This window comes from Procambarus clarkii, chromosome 4 (genome assembly GCF_040958095.1).
Source record: "Procambarus clarkii isolate CNS0578487 chromosome 4, FALCON_Pclarkii_2.0, whole genome shotgun sequence".
Taxonomy (NCBI): Eukaryota; Metazoa; Arthropoda; class Malacostraca; order Decapoda; family Cambaridae; genus Procambarus; species Procambarus clarkii.
In genome coordinates, this window is record NC_091153.1 from 9,151,673 (window position 1) to 9,171,134 (window position 19,462).

The window sequence follows — 19,462 nt, forward strand, 5'->3', positions numbered from 1 at the left end:
CAGAAGTTTGAACATAGGACGAAGAGAAACAAATTATCTTAGACAACATTTAATTTACAAAATCACCCCAATTTACAATGTTTAGTATGATGTCAACAAACAGTGAGTGACACGCACGTCGACCAAGACAAGGTAGTGATGATGGTGGGCCGCGTGTCCCCCTCCTTCAACACCATATAAAACCATGAAGTCATGAATGAAGAGGCACCAGAGGCTATGTTATATATAATATATATAGGAATATATATTATACTATATATATGAATATATATTATAATATATATATATATATATATATATATATATATATATATATATATATATATATATATATATATATATATATATAATACAATATTTATATATAATGTACATACTATTTACTTTACTGCCCAGATTTAAAACACAAACCAATGTACGTATATATATATATATATATATATATATATATATATATATATATATATATATATATATATATATATATATAATACAATATTTATATATAATGTACATACTATTTACTTTACTGCCCAGATTTAAAACACAAACCAATGTACGTATATATATATATATATATATATATATATATATATATATATATATATATATATATATATATATATATATATACATATATATATATATATATATATATATATATATATATATATATATATATATATATATATAAATATATACATTGTGTGTAATTTGTTGTTTGCATAATGCTCCTTTTTTCCATCTCAAACTTCGACTACTTAGGAAGTTTTCGATAGCATTATCATGTATTACTACTTGTGTTTAATTTAATATATATCCTCAAAAAAGTGAATTGTAGCCAATATTAAAATTTGTTTAACAATGTCAATAATTTTATATACGAGGTATTGCCATAAGTTCATATTATCAAAAGATCTTGAGACATGTAGTTATCGTTGCTGTCACGCTGATAGTAGATAGCGAGATTCGTTGTTATCATCAGAGGAGTTGCTATCACACGAATAGATCGCTAGACACAACTACTAGGCGCCAGTTTCACGAAGCAGTTACGCAAGCACTTACGAACCTGTCAATCTTTTCTCACTCTTTTGCGGCTTGGTTTACAATTATTAAATAGTTAATGAGCTCCGGAGCACCAGGAGGCTGTTTATAACAATAACAACAGTGTATTGGGAAGTTTTCATGCTTGTAAATTGTTTAATAAATGTAACCAAAGCCGTCAAAGATTGAGGAAATGTGTACACGTTCGTAAGTGCTTGCGTAACTGCTTCGTGAATCTGGCCTCAGGAGGCGGACAACGGAAGGACACATACAACCTAGGACACATACAGTGACCAAGTAACTTTGCCACTGTGACTTGGGACACATAGTTATAACAAAAGTTGTTACAATGACTTTAGTCATATTGAGTGACTGGAGCGTAACAGAGACTTCAGACTGTTCTAACTGTGAATGTTACAGAGGGCAAGAGTGATAGTGCCTCGGCACTGTGGCAGCTTTTTGGACAACTGTGGCAACTTCTCCGGCCACGATGACAACTTTATAGGCAACTGTGACAACGTCTCAGTCAACTGTGACTATGTCTCAGGCAACTGTGACAACGTCTCAGTCAACTGTGGCAACGTCTCAGGCAACTGTGACAACGTCTCAGTAAACTGTGACAACGACTCAGGCCACTGTGACAACGTCTCAGTCAACTGTGACAACGTCTCAGTCAACTGTGACTATGTCTCAGTCAAGTGTGACAACGTCTCAGGCAACTGTGACAACTCAGGTAACCTTGACAACTTCATAAGCAACAGTCACAGCTTATCAGTCAACTGTGCCAGCTTATCAGGCAACTGTGACAGCTCATCAGTTAACTGTGCCAACTTATCAAGCAACTGTGATAACTAATTGGGTAACTGTGACCAGAATGCACTTTAAATCTGAGCAGCGGCTTTTGTGTTAATTCCCCTTAAGACGCCTGACTTTTGTTGCTATAACTTTTTAAATATCACCTAGACACGTCCCTTGAGGCCAAAGGCTGTTGTATATAACTATGACTTACAGTTCTATTTAATTTATATTTATGCTTTCCCCACTAAAAAGAGCAGGGAGGAAGAAAGTAATAAACTTCATCATTACTCAACGAAAAAGGAACCTTAAGGATCAATTTCAATTCTCACTATTAAATAAAAATGGTCAAAATTTTACTCTGAAACGTCTTTTACATCATTGTAATTCCGCATTATATATCTATATATAATGTGTAAATTGTAAATAAGCATTTATAAACTTGATTTATACTCTAAAAACGAGAGTGGGATTATTTACATATGTTGGTTGTACTCCCTATCAATATTTGAAGCTAATATGCACCGATTATCGGATGACTAAAATATAGAAATTAGGAATGATAGTGTATAAAATAGTGTTGTGGTGTAAAATGGTATATAATTTGGTGTATGATGATATATAATGGAATTTTGAGTTACGTGGTGTACATTTTGTTAACAAATGCGTATGGAAAGATGCACATGAAAGTGTAATGGTGCATAGCAATACATGGCACAGTGTACTGTTGCATATGGTGGTGTTTAGATATATATACTGATGAATAGTGTATTGAAATGGTGTATAGAGGTACACTGTATGATATAATCTATACCTGTAAGAGAATATCCGTTTGTTTTGGAGTGAAGCAAGATGCTTGGGGCTAGGTTCAGCCAACTTTGCAAGGTGATTGTTCTGGGGAACGGAGCGGATATAGGCTGGTCGGAGTCAGTCCAATTCGTCCTATTAAGAGGGGATCGCGAACAATACCAACCCTGTCTCCGCCTCACTTAATTCGCGAAAGACGGCTGGTCGAGGCCCTAGATTTATACATTTTTCAGCGACTAGAGAGAGTAGGGGGATAGAAATATCCTAAGCTACTCTATCCCTTTGAGATGTATTTCTTTCTTGTCTCAATAAACATAATTGAACTTGAACTTGAGAGAGAGAGAGAGAGAGGGAAGGGGAAGGGTGCGAGAAGAAAGGAAAAAGCAGGAGATGGGCAATGTTTAAAGATAGTATATAGGATGTTTAGGTTTACAAAACAGTGTATTGTATGATATTGCATGTTTTATGTGATGTTACATAAAGATGTTTTATACTTTAATCTGGTGTTTTTGCATTGTGGTGCTTTGAGGTATTTAGTAGTTTATGGTGGTGTAAGGCAAAATGTTACGTGGGGGGGGGGGGGGTATGGCACTCTATTGATGTGTATGGAAGTGCATGTTGACAAATGGGTTGAAATAGGCATGGAAGTGTATGACTGTGTGTGTTAGTGAATAACAGTGTATGGTGATCTAATGTGACAACTGAATTCACAACTACAAATACATCCGCGTACCGGAGAACATCTGTAACATCGTTCCTGTTGTACTCATGAAATGTATCTAAAAAAGTGTGAATTGTTTCATGCAACGACCTTGTTAATTATCCCAACGAACAAATGAAAATGAACCAAAAAGTGCAACTGAGGTTGTGAAGAAATTTGTTCTCACATTGTTCTCTATGTGTTAGAGGTTTCGATAAATAACAATTCTTCATCACAGAGTTGATTTCGTCGTATGTATGCTAATTCCAAAATGTAAAATAATGAATCCTTAACATAGTGATATGAACACAACCGAACAAAATAATGTTCAATCGTGCCCCGAGGTCAGGTCAACGTCGTTACCTTCCAAGTGGAGAGTTATGGTCAGCGTAAACAATTCTAGTCGTAACTACAACAAGCGTAATGAATCGTAGCGAAAAATACGAAAATTATTTCTTTATAACTATATTTCTTGTAAAATTATTGTATAGTCGTACAGCAAGTAATGATACATACTATTCACAAACTTGTGCGTCAGATTTGACCCTTGTGCGTCTCTACCTTAAGGGTAAATGTAACAGGAAGCACGCACTGAAGTGAATATCTACGGTGACTTTACTTCTCAATACACTGAACCAACTTTACCTGTGGATTAGTGCCCAACAGGTGCAACTACCTTAACTACACGCACACTGAAATATACGTCAACTCCAACAATCCTTTTGTCTCGTGATGCATTTTCACAATACGTCTATCGTGACATAATTGCTTGGATATTTTTTCCCGTTTAATCTTCTCTAATAAACCTCTTCAAAACAAACACGTAACACCTTCATCCTAATGTACATATAACCTGGGCTGTTGTAGACATTTTGGAGAGCAAATGGCCCACCTGCTTTGAAAATCATTCTGATTCCGCTTATATGATGGTAAAACTCTTTAAGAATGATGCAATGGTCATGATTATTTAAAAACGTAAAGAACATTCAGTGAATTACTTTTTTAGGACGTAAGCTTAAGATAAGATTTCCTCAGAAGATCTTCTTTGCCTCAAATGTTTAGGTCAGTACAGAACCATATTTAATACCTTTATTAATTTGACTTTTTGATAATTCTTGAGTCTAGTGTGAAAACTAGAGATTCGTGAGTAGCACCGTGGGTAGTAATATATATTAAAAGTTGTCTTATTTTTTAACTTCAATTTTCCTGGGGACCTTCCATAGAAATTCCTTTTTTGACAGAAATATTAGTGTGAAAAAGCACTGTCTTTTATTTTCATTTAATCATTCCTTATGCCCTCCTCACACTCTGGAGGCCTGGACAGACGTCGTCGCGCTCTCAAATGTTTATTTAGTGTTCAGTTGTTCAAGCCTCGGTATTTGGACTAATAAATTTCTCTTCGAAGTCAAAAAAATTAATGACAAACATATCGTAAGTTAATATTTGTCCTTGGGTCCCGGGTTGGGGGTGACAGAGGATAAGGGGAATAATAATACATTTTAACTGAATTTTGACAGAATAAAATTTGGGACATAGAATTCAAAAATGAAATATTAGGTACAAAATAATGGATCTCTGGCGAAGACATAATAACAAAAACAGGCTCTTTACTTAGATTTGAGATCTAATTCATACAGCAGTCTGTTGTGAGTCACTTGTGTTGAATGCTGCGATACACAACCATTATAATTTTGTGAAGATTTCACATAATTTGTACAAAATAGACGTTCATCTCATATCTCTCGACCGAGAGTCATCAACCTCACTGTACATATGTGATCACAAAGTCATAGACGCTGAGAGGCACAAGTCACAAACGCGACGCATAAGTCATAGAGGCAATTGTCACGTGTATAGACATCTTGGCCACCATCACACGAAGCTCTCGCTGGGGCGTCGGGTGCAGGTGGTTGAGAGCGTGTGAAACCTAGTCTCCACGCCCGGGTCGTGGGCTGGGGGAGGAGGTCGAGTCAGTGTGCTGTACTGGCCCCAAGTCTGACCCAAGGAGCGCCCTAAAGAGCCGTACATCATGCCCATCATTCCTGCAGGTCCTGCTGCTCCTACACCAGGCCCGCTAGCAGGACCAACAGCGGCACTACTGCAAGGAAGGCCTCCCAGGACACCCGCCGTAGCGCTGCAGGACGAAGGTGAGGAAGACAGTAGCATAGCAGACTCCGTTGAGTACCCCATCCCGCACTGTAATGCATAATACTAAAGTTAATAGTATTAAACTTTAAGGCAGTTTTCTGTAATGAAAACGGTGGATGTCTTATGGTGTTATCAAGGCTTTCTTTTACACCCTTCATCTACCAAATTCTCTGTGGAAATTTGTAAATCGCCAATTGTATTCTTCTGAAATATACATGAAGTGTAGCAGTATAATCAAGCATCCTTGTGATGTTGAAACAGTGTTGATACCTAAATGCCTTTTTAGGAACAAATTTATTGTTTAATATGATCATCATCCCCTAACATCTATAAGTCACTGTAATGTTTGTCCTAATTAACTCTAAGCCTTACGTGGTATATGAATTTAATTGATATTTGATAATCAACACACAAAGAGATGTCAGAATAATCACAAAAACACGTGATTCGGTTAGGCCTAAGTGTTCACCAGGAAAATGAAACGGAAATTCCGAACTGTTTCATGTTTCTTCACATTATTAATGAAATAGAGGCGTTGTACGTCATTGATAATGTGATGAAACACGAAAACGTTCGGATTTTTCGTGTCATTTTCCTAATGGATGCTTATGCACACTAAGAGAAAAAATTTGGAACATATACGTAACCAGAAAACATATAAAAAGGAATGACGAGGGCATAAAATACATTCAAATAGAAAGTTACAATAAGCACGGCTCACAGCCAAGCACTAAGGCGTCGCCAAGTACCGTGCACATTGAGACATGACAGAGGACCGTGCACATTGAGACATGACAGAGGACCGTGCACATTCAGACATGACAGAGGACCGTGCACATTGAGACATCACAGAGTACCGTGCACCTTGCGGCATCGCCAAGTACTGAGCACACACTCACCCGGTTACTGGTACAAGAGCTGTAGAGGGACTCGGAGGTAGGCTTGGACTCCAGGCAGGTGTAGTCCCGGGGCGATCCTGCAGGAAGAGTCACAAGTGCTCCTGATGCCTTAAAAATTATTACGAAACAGTCCCTCACAGCACAGGAAATCCCGCCCGTTCTCCCGAGCTGCCACAACGTCTTTGAAGATGTACTAAATTGCTCGAATCTAACCTAACCGAGACCCCTGAATATAAAACGTAAAATTATTCGAGAAACGTAAGATTTTACGTCATTATTTGAGAGGAGAGGTTGATAACATCAGCTGACCTGTGTCCTGGAGGGTGATGAGTCCCAGCTGATGCTGCTGCTGCTGCTGCTGTTGCTGCTGCTTGAGGGACTCGTCGGCCATGTCCTCCTCGTCCGGCCTCACCACCGACATGAGTTTCACCTCGACGGAGCTTCTCCTGGCGCCCCCAACTCCACCCTGCCTGGAGGCCACCCCTCGTCCCTCGTCGTCTTCGCTGTCGTCGCTTCTGCCTCCCGCTCCGTCGTCGCCGTCTCTGGCAGTGGCTCTGGCCCGACACCTCAGCTTGGTGGCGACGATGATGACGGTGAGGGTCAGCACGAAGGCAGCCAACACACCTATGAAGAGCGCCAACAGGGGCGACGCCCCCTTGCCAGGTCCTCCTCCAGAGTCTGATACAACATATAATATTGGTCAACGGACACATCTAGCCCGGCAATGTTACTATTTTAATGCGTGCATCAACGTTCAACGAATGTAATTATTCGTTGCACGAATAATTGCAATGTGCACATTGAACCGTACACATTATTATCCTCGAATTTATTACGAGTATAATTAATTCCTATTAGCCTCGTAATTATTCAATGTTCCGCGAAACGCGAGAAGATGCTTTAACTATAGTTAAATTACGAAAACAATTAATGCTTTCTTGATGACATATGTTACTACTTCGAAGTCCTCAGGAATTGTGATATGATAACACAGCTCCTATAGCGCGCTGGTAGCATACTCACCCTATGCCTCGCGAGAGATTTCCACCAGGTTCGAGCCCCGGGTAGGGAGGATCGATTGGGTGCCAATCTATAATTGTTCGGCCTTTTCCCATTCTGCAGTAATTGGGGACCTGGATGAATCGTTAATTGGATTATCTATTTCGTTCACCATCAAATTTCTTTTGAAGTGGTTGTGCATAAGTTTTGGGTTTTATTATTCATTTGCTTTTCGTCCTGCTCTCCCACCAACCCGTCCTCTTAAAAATAACGTCGCTTTTGGCTCGTATGCGCACTATAGCCAAAAGTGGACGTAATTTGCAATGAAATCGGCTCACGAAAGTGACGTACTGTCTCGTTTTCTGGTTGAGTCGTCCGGCTTACACGGAAAGGTTAGGAGAGGAAACTTTCAATTAACGTTTTTCATAACGTTTTGAAACTTTATGAGAATTTCCTGTCCACCTAACCTACCAGAGGACCCTTAACTAACTGTTGTTGAAAAAATTATCAAATGTGTTTTCATTTTTTTTATTTTCATATTACGTCCACTTTCGGCTATTCGGGTAAACGGCCAAAAGCGACGTTGTTTTCAAGAGGACAGGTTGGCTAACTCATTCCACTCTCTTATAAGAGTTGTGGTTTTCTTCTGTGCTCTGTGTATCCTGGCAGTACACTCCTGCACTTCCGTTCTGATTGCAGGCATTCTTCAGAACCCTCTGTGGATCCACAAATCTCTCTTCGGAAGTACTGTAGGAAATATGAGCTGTTTCTGTTTCCTTGCAATTTTCAGGCATGCAGTTCTTCATTTTTTAGAGAGATTTGCTATTGAGAGTCCTTCCCTGCTTGTATATATCAGCAGTTATGAATTTTAGTGGTCTCCTTTTTGGCATAGTCTCCTTCCATTGCCGTCTCCACCCTCTAAGAATGTAGTAGTGGACGTTATAATAAAAAGATATCACGCATTATGGAGATTGGGTAGATGGGCGGTTCTGGGGCCTGAAGAGAACCCCTTTGGTAGTGTGACCTTGAGGAAATACGGATATAGAAATTGAGAGTTGTGTTGAAACTTGGTGAAGGTCACAGGGGAAAGCACATTCAGCGACGGAAGGTAAGTGGTTCTAGGAAAGTGTGGGTTGGAGCTCTTTGTCTCGGAGAGTTAATGCAGGAAGTTTAGTGTACTTGGGTCTGGAGGTAGGTGATGTCGGCAGTAAGGGAAGATGTAGGAGTGGATGGGATAGAGATGGAATAGTCTCTATCTTTGAAACATAAAGGGGCATCGTGTGATTTTTACAGCGAGTCGTGCTACATTGTCATAGTTAAGATATGTCTGGCAGGAACCAATTCTGTGGTTTATTTCATCTCGTTGTATGAGGGGCCCCAGATTTATATATATTTTTAATTATCAATGTTACTCAGTGTGACTGTGCATTACAAATGGTGAAATTGTGGAACATTTGTAATACGGAATTTGAAATGAATGGCCGGCTTACGTGTACTCTGTGTGGCACACTAATAAGAAGCAATTCGACAGCAATCAGTCACATCTCGTTCGGCTATTCTTGCTGCCATGATTCTGAATAAATAAACAACGTTCTTCTCCCACATCAGCTTCCTATCACTTTTGATCATGTGTGTGTATGTGTGTTTGTATGTGTGCGTGTGCGTGTGTGTGTGCGTGTGTGTGTGTGTGTGTGTGTGTGTGTGTGTGTGTATTTTCTATTTCGTCCCTGCAGGATCGAGCTACTAGCTCTTAGAAGAAATCTATGCAATATATCAATTCACGACCTATTTTCTCCATCAAATTACTATATATAAATTGATATATATATAAATTGATATATATATATATATATATATATATATATATATATATATATATATATATATATATATATATATATATATATTGTACTTTCATTGTCGTGTTTTTCAAGAGATCCATAACCTTTAAGCACCTTTTTGTATTATTATTTTTGTATCAACCCATGTATATCTTGTAACAATCAAATACATAATAAAGCACAAAAAATAAAAAAGGAAGGGGGTGGTAGGAGAAAAGCACACAGAAACTGTATTGGAGGGAATCTAAACATTCCCTCTAATGCGTTATGCGTGGTTTCCTCCGAGGCTACGGGTCCCCCTTCTTCCAGCTAGAGGTGGTACTCCCTTCTATATAATATATATATATATATATATATATATATATATATATATATATATATATATATATATATATATATATATATATATATAATATCTGTCTTATTTGGACCGATAGGTCATCTAAAATATGTGTTAAGTATTAAGTTGTTACGTTATGTCCCTGAGACCTGAAGGAAGATAGGATGACCTGAGCCTGAGACAGTAAAGGTGAAAACATTCCTTCTGCTCTCGCCTCTGAACGCAAAAATAGAGATGAAAATGATGTACAGGTCAGCTAGACACTTTGAGAATATGCTCCAATTTTGCCTCAGGTTAGGTCTCCAGCTGCCAGCCTTACATGATTGATCCCAACCACCGCCTGGTGCGGACACAGCCAAAGGAAAAGAAGAAAAAACTGACAACTAAGGAGAAAATGTCTTGTAGATCAAGAAAAGTTTTTTCCAATAAATTTTGAAGGTTGCTTGAAATGACATAAATTGTCATTTGTTGTCAAATATTACAAAATGTGTAGGAAACTATATTATTTTTATAAGCAAAATTTGTCATGGTTTAAAATTCAAACCCTTGACATGTGTGTTTGTCCTGGCATGGACAAATACACACACGTGTCTTTACGTGTGTGTTTGTCCTTGCCTGTTCGTGACTTAATGTCTGAGCTTCAGTTCAATGCCCTGTTCTTTCATCTATCAGCCAGTGAATGGTTTCCGCTATTCTTGATACCCTTCAATATGCAGGTAGCCTTTTGTGGGGTCAGGTAGCATGTCGTGCGATCAGGTAGCAAAAACGTAATTAGTGATACATGAAAAATTGAGTCAAGCAGGTCAAGGGTGGGGAAGATTTGATGATTCAGGAAGGGAGGGGAGGTATGTAGGGGAATGAGATGAAGTGTGGGGAAATTAAGAAGGGGGGGGGATGAAAGGAAGGAAGGAAATTATCAGAGGAAAAGCGCCAAGCCATTAGGATTATATAGCATTGGGAAGGGGTCAGGATAAGTATTTGTGATGGGATGGGGGAAAGAATTGGTACCCAACCACTTGGACAGTCGGGGATTGAACGCCGACCTGCATGAAGCGAGACCGTCGCTCTTATACCGTCCAGCTTAAGTAGTTGGGGGGGGGGGGGTGAGGGGTGAAAATAAAGAGTGGGTAGTATGATAGTATGAAGAGAGTGGTGGTGAGGAGAGAGTTGGGGGGAGTGAGAGGTAGTGAGGAGAGGCTTCTAGAGATGTGAGGGCAGAGTGGGGAGTGAGATCAGGGAGGGAGAGTGAGATTAGGGTGGAGGAGTTAAATCAGGGTGGGGAGTGAGATCAAACTGGGGACAAGGTTGGTAAGAATAATACGTAATTTTATAAGTTGAAACGATATTCTTAATCTGCATTTTTTTTAAACAAAATCATTGGACAAAAGTAAATGAGACAGAGTCACAGAGAAGCCAAACACTCGTTGATGGGAAAGCTTCCTGTCCACTCCTATGTTTCTCACTGTAACATGACGTTGAAGGTAACTCCTACTGTACTCTCTTAACCAATCCAATTGGTTGAGTTGATTATGATGTAATAGGAATATAGCCGGTGTAGATAGGAACGAGAAATATATATATTTGCGAAAATTGAAGAAGGATAAGAGACAAGAATATATGAGGGATACAAAATAGATTAGCCAGATAAAAATAGTGGAGCTAGGAGGCGGTGTAGGTGACTGAAAATCTCCAAGAAACTGGAGGTATCTCCCAAGGGCGCCGGGTAATGGCTCAGGGAATGGTGGAACACATGTAGCTGTCTGGTTGCTGCCGTTGGGACACATCTCCAAGGACTCCAGAGTGGCCTCGAGGGACGACGATATACGGGATGCCCTCAACTGGATTTTGCATCGCAGACCGTGTGTTTTGGTGCTGGCCAGGCTTAGAGAGATGGAAATGTGGGCTATGTTCAGGGAGCGGCCAACGGGCTTATTCCAACACATTTATACACTATTTGTTACTTTACTATACACTCATTCAACACCCTAAATTCTCTCTATTATAAAAACCGTTTCGTTGTTCCAAGATATTCCTACACTGTATTGCTTTTCCAGCTTATAAATACTATTTATTACGTAATAAATTACAGACGTCTGCACTTATAATATTACAGACGTCTGTAATATTACAGACGTCTTATAATATTACAGACGACAGACTTATAAATTACAGACGTCTGCACTTTGTTAGGAGCTTCCTTGAGTGGGTCCCCTATATATAATCTACACCCACTGTATTCTCTACATCTTCTCGTAGCACCCTGTGAGTCTACGAGCACCCACATGGTGCTCACACAGATGACACCATGGAGATGTTTATAGTACACGCTGGAGCAGCTCTCGACACATTTTAAAGCTGTCTACATCACGTTCAGTAATACTCATAGAAGGGAAGGGAATTGTCAGGAAAGCGCCAAACCTTGACGACTATATAGCACTGGGAAGGGATCAGGATAAGGATGGGACGGGGAGGAAAGGAATGGTGTCCAACCACTTGAACGGTCAGGGATTGAACGCCGACGTGCATGAAGCGAGACCGTCGCTCTACCGCCCAGCCCAAGTAGTTTGACTGTAATACTCATAGATCAACCATTATATCTGTTATCATTTTGCTTACCCGTTAACGTATGTGTCAAGTATCATCGGGATCTGACTACTGATCAAGTAATAAACATCGGTGTCATGCATCTTCTCTTACACTCTATAGTGTGTATCATCACTACTCGAAGATATAGTTCCAGGAACTAGTTCTTCCAGTTCGTCTCTAATCTAATCGAATTGCAAGCTAAGGCCCAATTAGTTGTGGCTCACAGCTTTTCCTGTTACATTTGATTGATCATCACAAGATATTCTTTCTCAAATAAGAATCGTCATGGCTGAGAGGGAGACTGGTTTCAGAAGTTCCTGTGTTGGTCTCACTGCTTTTCATGTATACTTTTGTGACGTGAATGGATATATTCATTTCTTGGATATATTTTCTTGAAGATGTATTCGATATTTACAGGAGATCGCAGATACATCAAATATTCAGAATTACATTTCGATTTCACTCAGCAATCATATTAATAATTCGTTATATGTTGAGGGTAAAGCTGTCGAAGATGTAAAAGTTCTTCTCACTTATAATGATAATGCACTCAGACATTGATAATGCACTCTCCTGTGCATTATCAATGTCTGTGTATATGGTTTGAACAGGACGTTGAGGTGCAAGTCCTGTTCAAACCATTTACAAAGACCTTAGTAATGCACTCTCGAGAGTGCGAAGGACTTTATGTAAATAAATTATTTTCATATACTCATAAATACACTGTGGGTTTTTATCATATGTTACTATGACCTTCACTATTTCCGTAAGTTAACACTATTAATTCCTCTTGATTATCAATAACAGTAAAGTCAAGTCTACAAATATATTAAAAAGTTTATTTTATTTATCTTGGTTCTTTATTTACAATATACGTAATTAGTAAGAACGAACAGAAAAAAATTACTAATTAAAAGAAAATTATATGCCAGATGTCAGCAGCGACCAGCAATCACCAGAATTAATTAAAATGTTGAAGGAACGCAAGATTCTCCCTCGTGTTGGTGCTCAAACAATAACCTCATGTTAGGGGCTCAAGGAATTTCCAAAATTTTGGACTCCATGATTTCCAAAATGCTGGGGCTCAAAGATTTACCCAGTGTTGGGACTCAAGGATTTACCCCAAGTAAGGGCTCTAGGATTTACCCCGAACAGCATAACTGACAAGATAACTGATAATATAACTGACATAAACACAAACATTGCAGATTTTGCTCTCAGCCGCTGGTCCAGACTCATGGAATTCTATATATTTATAAAGAAATGTAAAGGGCCAGTTGCACGAGCGTTCAGTGAAGTGTTGAGAAAAATCTTGGACACAGGGGAGATATCAAAAGTGCTTAAATCAGCAGATATAGCTCCCCTACACAAGGGAGAGAGTAAAGCATTGGCCAAAAGTTATAGACCAGTCGCCCAAACATCACACGTAATCAAAAGTTGGAAAGAGTGATCAGGAATCAGATCTCCAGTTTTATGGAGAACAATGACTTCTGCAACCCAGGTCAACATGGATTTAGAGCGGGAAGATCATGACTTTCGCAGCTACTCGACCACTAAGACAAAATCAAAATGTTGTACAAGAACAACAACATAAAACAGGTGTGATGTACATTGACTTTGCAAAGGCATTTGATATATGTGGTTACGAAGTGATAACACATAACTTGAGATCTATAGGAATAACAGATAAAGTAGGGCGATGGATATTCAGTTTCCTAACAAACAGAAGCCAAGAGTTCAAAATCAAGTTCAAGCAGAGTGAAGAGCTCTGTACCTCAGGACACAGGCCGTGTACCACTGCCTTTTCATATTCTCATATCAGATACAGATAAAAATCACAGCAGCCAGTCAACTTTTGCAGATGACACAAAAATCAAAATCAAAATGTTTATAAGACACTGAAAACATACCGACAGATATAAATAAAGTTTTCTGGTGGTCAACGTAAATAATGTTTAACAGTGATAAATTCCAGGTAATTAAATATGGATAAAAGTAAACCCTTAACGAAATATTAAGTACAAGACGCCTTCAGATCTATCCATAGTGGGAAAGCAATGTGAAAAGGATCTGGAAATAATGTTGTTTTACGGATAAACATTTACGTACAATAACCAGGGAAATATAGCGTCGACTTGAAAAATGATAAGATGGAATATGAAAACATTCAAATCCAGAGAATCCATCATAATGCTCATACTATTCAGATTGTTAAAACAGAGGGTATACAGAGAACATATATACAGCACGCATGGACGCGGTACGGCACCTAAACTGTTGGGACCGTCTCAAAGCTCTCAAAATGTACTCCCTGGAAAGGAGACGAGAGAGGCATCACATAATATATACAGGGAAAATATTGGAAGGCTGAGTCCAAAATTTTGCACAGTATAATAACAACATACTTTAGCGAGCGATATTGCAGAACATGCAGAATAGAGCCAGGGAAGAGCCGAGGTTCCACAATCAGAGAACACTGTATGAACATGAGAGGTCCACGGTTGTTCAATATCCTTCATTCAAATATAAGAAATATTGCCGGAATGAAAGTGAAGTTTTCAAGAAGAAAATAGACAGTTGCCGACAAAGAAGTGCCTGACAAACAGGGTTATAGTTGATATGTGGCATGCGGGCTAGTGCAGCAACAGTCTGTTGGACCAAGCTCTCATTAGTTAAGCCTTGCTTAAGGCCGGGGGGCTTGGTGAGTTGAACAACTCCCAGAACCCCCACCAGGTAAGATCCAGATTGAGAAGAGTAGACACGAAACCCCCATGTTGGGTCTGAAGGATTTATCTCATGTTAAGGCTCAAGTATTTTCCCAATTTTCGGGCTCAGTGACTGGAACCCAAGAGGCATTAGAAAAATCACTCGTCCCTACACTGTGAAAACGATGTTTCCTATAATGTTTATTTCGCGTAAGGAGAAATTTTCACTATCTGTAATAAGCCAAAATTACGATTTCCTTATCCTCTCCCAGTTATCAAAATCAATTTGTGTAAGATATGTTTTTCACTAATAAATGATCGGCAAATACATAACATCATAGTATACCCAAACGCAGAAAAAAATACAATTCAATGCGCCTTAACTGATTTTGGATCGATGACTTATCATGTGCTTCATCTAATAATGTTTTAAAATAAGATGTAATACTCACCCATGCGGTTCTCAGCGACTTTGAGCGAGAAGCCGTCGAGTAGGTAAGGTGGCGAGGAACCCTTACTGTTGTAGGAGAAGACTTTAACGGAGTAGTCCAAGCCGGCCGCCAGACCCCCGATGCTGAACTCCGGAGTGAGTGCGGTGACGTTGGCTACTACACGGTTAGTCAGCGGCTCCATCACCTGCAGGCATCACCAGAGTGGAGGAGGTAAATCATTGGGGAGAAATACTGAGGCCATAATAGCTTCACTATTCATCCATATTGTCTGCATAGCACAGGGCTAGGATATGGTAACGAAGTCTATGAACCAGGATCTGAAAACGAAGTGAAGAAGCGATTCTGAACCACTTGGATCTTCTGGAATCCAATCCTTAAGAAGAAGAAAGGTGGATGAGGAGAGAATGGATTGGAGGATGAGGCAGAAGGTTGAATAGTTAAAAAATAGATAGTTAAAAAATCAGTGAGTAAAAATAAATTGTTACACAAGAAATTGGGGAATAGTTCATATAAACGTAAAAAATATGCTGAATTTACCGCATTAGTGGAACTTGAGTGCTATACGTAGTAATGGAGAGAGAGTAGACACGTGTTTCGAATTACGTAACATGACAAAAATTATATTTGAAAAATCCTTACAAAGTTTAAGGGAAAAGTCAAAGAGACGAATAGAGGAAGATAAACAGAGCTTGGCGTTCTTCGCTCTATACTCTAACCCTCGTCAACTGTTATTGCAGTTGTGTGTCTAATCACATCACTGGTCATCACACACACAACTAGTCATCACTCACACAATAGGTTCTCAGACGTACATTATATTCCCTTTGGGAGTTTCTTTAAACCATATTTTTTTGTTATAAACCCTGATATATTATTGTGTATTGGAAACGGGAAATACAAGAGCCACTGAGCCCAGAATGTTTGGGAACTCTTATGACAATCTTTCAAGGCGTTGATTGGGCTGATTTGAAAAAAAAATAATCCAATCAGATATAGGCTTCATTTGGATGAGCCAATCATAGCTCAGTGAGTGAAGTGGTCTGTCAATGAGGGGTACACCTGACGAGGCTGACGACGCCCTCCCGAGAAGTGACAGAAAAAATATAAAGTGACTGATTGTAGGATGAAATCCAAATTCAAAATCACAATCATCCTTCACAAATGTTTGTACATTTACTATTGCAATAAGGGACATAGAAATACAGAAAATTATTTATCTGAGAGAGTCTTAATAACATCATAACACGTAATGATTATAATTACGTGTGGTATAGTCTTGATTTATATTTATATTTAGAAGCTTTAAATGCCAATAATTAATACAAATCATTACAGTTTTAACTGGTATTAGAGCCATTAAAAGAAACAAAGTGGACGTCTCATTAGACCCACGTTGAATCTACCATGTGTATGATGATAAGAGCATCACAATCATTCACGTGCCATGAGGCTAAACAATCTATGAACATGATCATTGGGATGAGGAGTGAGGGGGGCATCCCAAGCCTCAGTGAGTGAGGCCACTGGAGGCACGGGTCGAGACCTCATCCATGCAGCTCCGGGTGTGAAGGATTATTCTCTCGCCTATATGGATAAATGGATCTGGATTGAGGGGTCATGACCACAGAGGCGACACCATATTCTCGTCAACCTGGGATGACCCGAGGGCTGTTTGAAGGTTTAGCCAGCAGACATTCCTGTAGACTGTCAAGTGTCAACATCGTTGCAGTAATGTGAGAATGTTGCTTTTAACATAGTGATACATTTAGCTAGGTTTCGATCATGTGTGACGGCCTCCATCACCCACTTGCCTGATGTTCCACGTACTTATTTTTCCTTCCTCAAATACTTACCTTTATCTTTCTCCCCATCCCACTTGTTTACCTTCCATCTACTTGCATGATCCTCCACCCACCAACCTGTTCCTCTTTACATCTGTATGAACTTAAAATAATGTAATTTATTTATTTCCGTCATATTACTTCTTTATTTCATAAAGAAAATTTATTAAAATTGTCGTCGTGGCCACGACACTTTTCCCTCTCCTGGACTTTGTCCGAGACCCTTCCCTCTCCTGGACTTTGTCCGAGACCCTTCCCTCTCCTGGACTTTGTCTGACAGCCTTCCCTCTCCTGGACTTTGTCCGACACCCTTCCCTCTCCTGGACTTTGTCCGAGACCCTTCCCTCTCCTGGACTTTGTCCGAGACCCTTCCCTCTCCTGGACTTTGTCCGAGACCCTTCCCTCTCCTGGACTTTGTTCGAGACCCTTCCCTCTCCTGGACTTTGTCCGAGACCCTTCCCTCTCCTGGACTTTGTCTGACAGCCTTCCCTCTCCTGGACTTTGTCCGACACCCTTCCCTCTCCTGGACTTTGTTCGAGACCCTTCCCTCTCCTGGACTCTGTCCGAGACCCTTCCCTCTCCTGGACTTTGTCTGACAGCCTTCCCTCTCCTGGACTTTGTCCGACACCCTTCCCTCTCCTGGACTTTGTCCGAGACCCTTCCCTCTCCTGGACTTTGTCCGAGACCCTTCCCTCTCCTGGACTTTGTTTGACAGCCTTCCCTCTCCTGGACTTTGTCCGACACCCTTCCCTCTCCTGGACTTTGTCCGAGACCCTTCTCTCTTCTGGACTTCGTCCGACACCCTTCCCTCTTCTGAATTTCGTCCGACACCCATTCTGCGACATTAGCTGAGATCAGAACACAACGAGGCAGTCTGAGTTTAGCAAAGATTGTCTTCTCATTTCTTGTAGGCTCTTAATCTAGATTGACATGGTCTAAATATGCCTAATTTTAAAGATTACCATTACGCCACTTACGTGTAAATTAAATTATTCGTTTGCTAGCTATTACGAAAATTTGAAGTTTATATCAATTGGGCACGCAATTTGCATTTTAAAATTTTATATCCCGCGTGAACCTCGCCCGAAATTAATATCGCGCTCATTACTTTTCAGAACCCATCTACGGAAATGCCACGTGATTAAAGTTGTTCTATTATCACCTAAACTTCCATTTTACCAAGTTTTGTCTAGAAGGTTACATGACTTCTTCCATTAGGTGGTGCTTCTTTTATCTCTATATTATACTTCGTCTGCACGCACTTAGGCACCATACACTTAGTATCCACGCACTTAGCCACCAAACACTTAGCCTTCACGCTATCAGTCACCATTCACTTAGCCTCCATGCACTCAGCCACTTTACATTTAGCCTCAAAGCACTTGGCTTTAACACTCTTAGCATGATTATATCAATCAGACAATATTATATGTTAATCAGTATATTAATCTGATTTACACTGATCAGAATAAGCTTCGTGCGTCTAAATATTTGTTCTTCTCTTAAACATTCAAACCATCTTTAATACTACTTAGTTCATTATTGATATTTTATTGATATTTTATTTATCATTTTGTACCTCGTCTCCTGCTGTGCATCAAACACAGCCACATATTTCTCACGCATTCCAGCCATCCTTTACATCTACAGAATTCCCACCATTGATATCACCAGCTGACATCAATATTTCCTACTTGACGTTTCCTAGCACATCATTCTTTCCACACAGACCTCCACATCACCCTTATAAAGCCATTCTGAACACAATCTTTATCTTAACCACCTTTCTCTAGCAAAGTTTGTAGTGCACAGGTCAGTCGTTACCATTCCGATTCCTCTAATTCGACCACATTACTCCTATTACAAAATTCCCACCACATCCATCATCCACTCAGTACTTATTATACTATTCCTGCGACTCCATTCCAACAATACCACTCCAAACACCCTCTTTCTGACACTCCCAAAAAACATAATATCTAGAAAAGATCCAAATGAAACACGGTTCGTTTTTGACCTGAGGGACCAGAGCTGCGAAGAATGGCTGATGGAACTTGACCTGACCACAACGGAAGGGAAAAAAGGAGACAGAATAGTAACACATAAGAATATTTTTATGAAAATTCTTCTTGGCATTTTTTTTAATTTTTCGTACGTTTTCTTAAAATGTTCCTCCTCAAATAAAGCCAAGTTATTTGCACACCCTGTTCATCAGCCTTGTGTAGCTAAACCTTAATAAATCATAAACCTAACGGCCTGCATGCTTCCAACCGCAAATACTTCCATTCCTGCCCGAGATAGATGT

At 39.6% G+C, this 19,462-nt stretch overlaps 1 protein-coding gene across 1 annotated transcript in view; it reads right to left on the reverse strand.

Annotated features, from left to right (window-relative positions):
• Positions 1-693: 693 nt before the first annotated feature.
• The window catches only part of LOC123751295 (hemicentin-2), a 135,881-nt gene continuing 117,112 nt past the window's right edge, over positions 694-19,462 (reverse strand). The window contains exons 14-17 of the mRNA XM_045733404.2: positions 15,317-15,500; positions 6,703-7,071; positions 6,394-6,470; positions 694-5,542 (exon numbers count right to left, since the gene is read on the reverse strand). Of these exons, the coding sequence (XP_045589360.2) occupies positions 5,219-5,542; positions 6,394-6,470; positions 6,703-7,071; positions 15,317-15,500 (954 nt within the window). The 3' untranslated portion in view covers positions 694-5,218. The remainder of the gene's footprint in view (positions 5,543-6,393; positions 6,471-6,702; positions 7,072-15,316; positions 15,501-19,462) is intronic.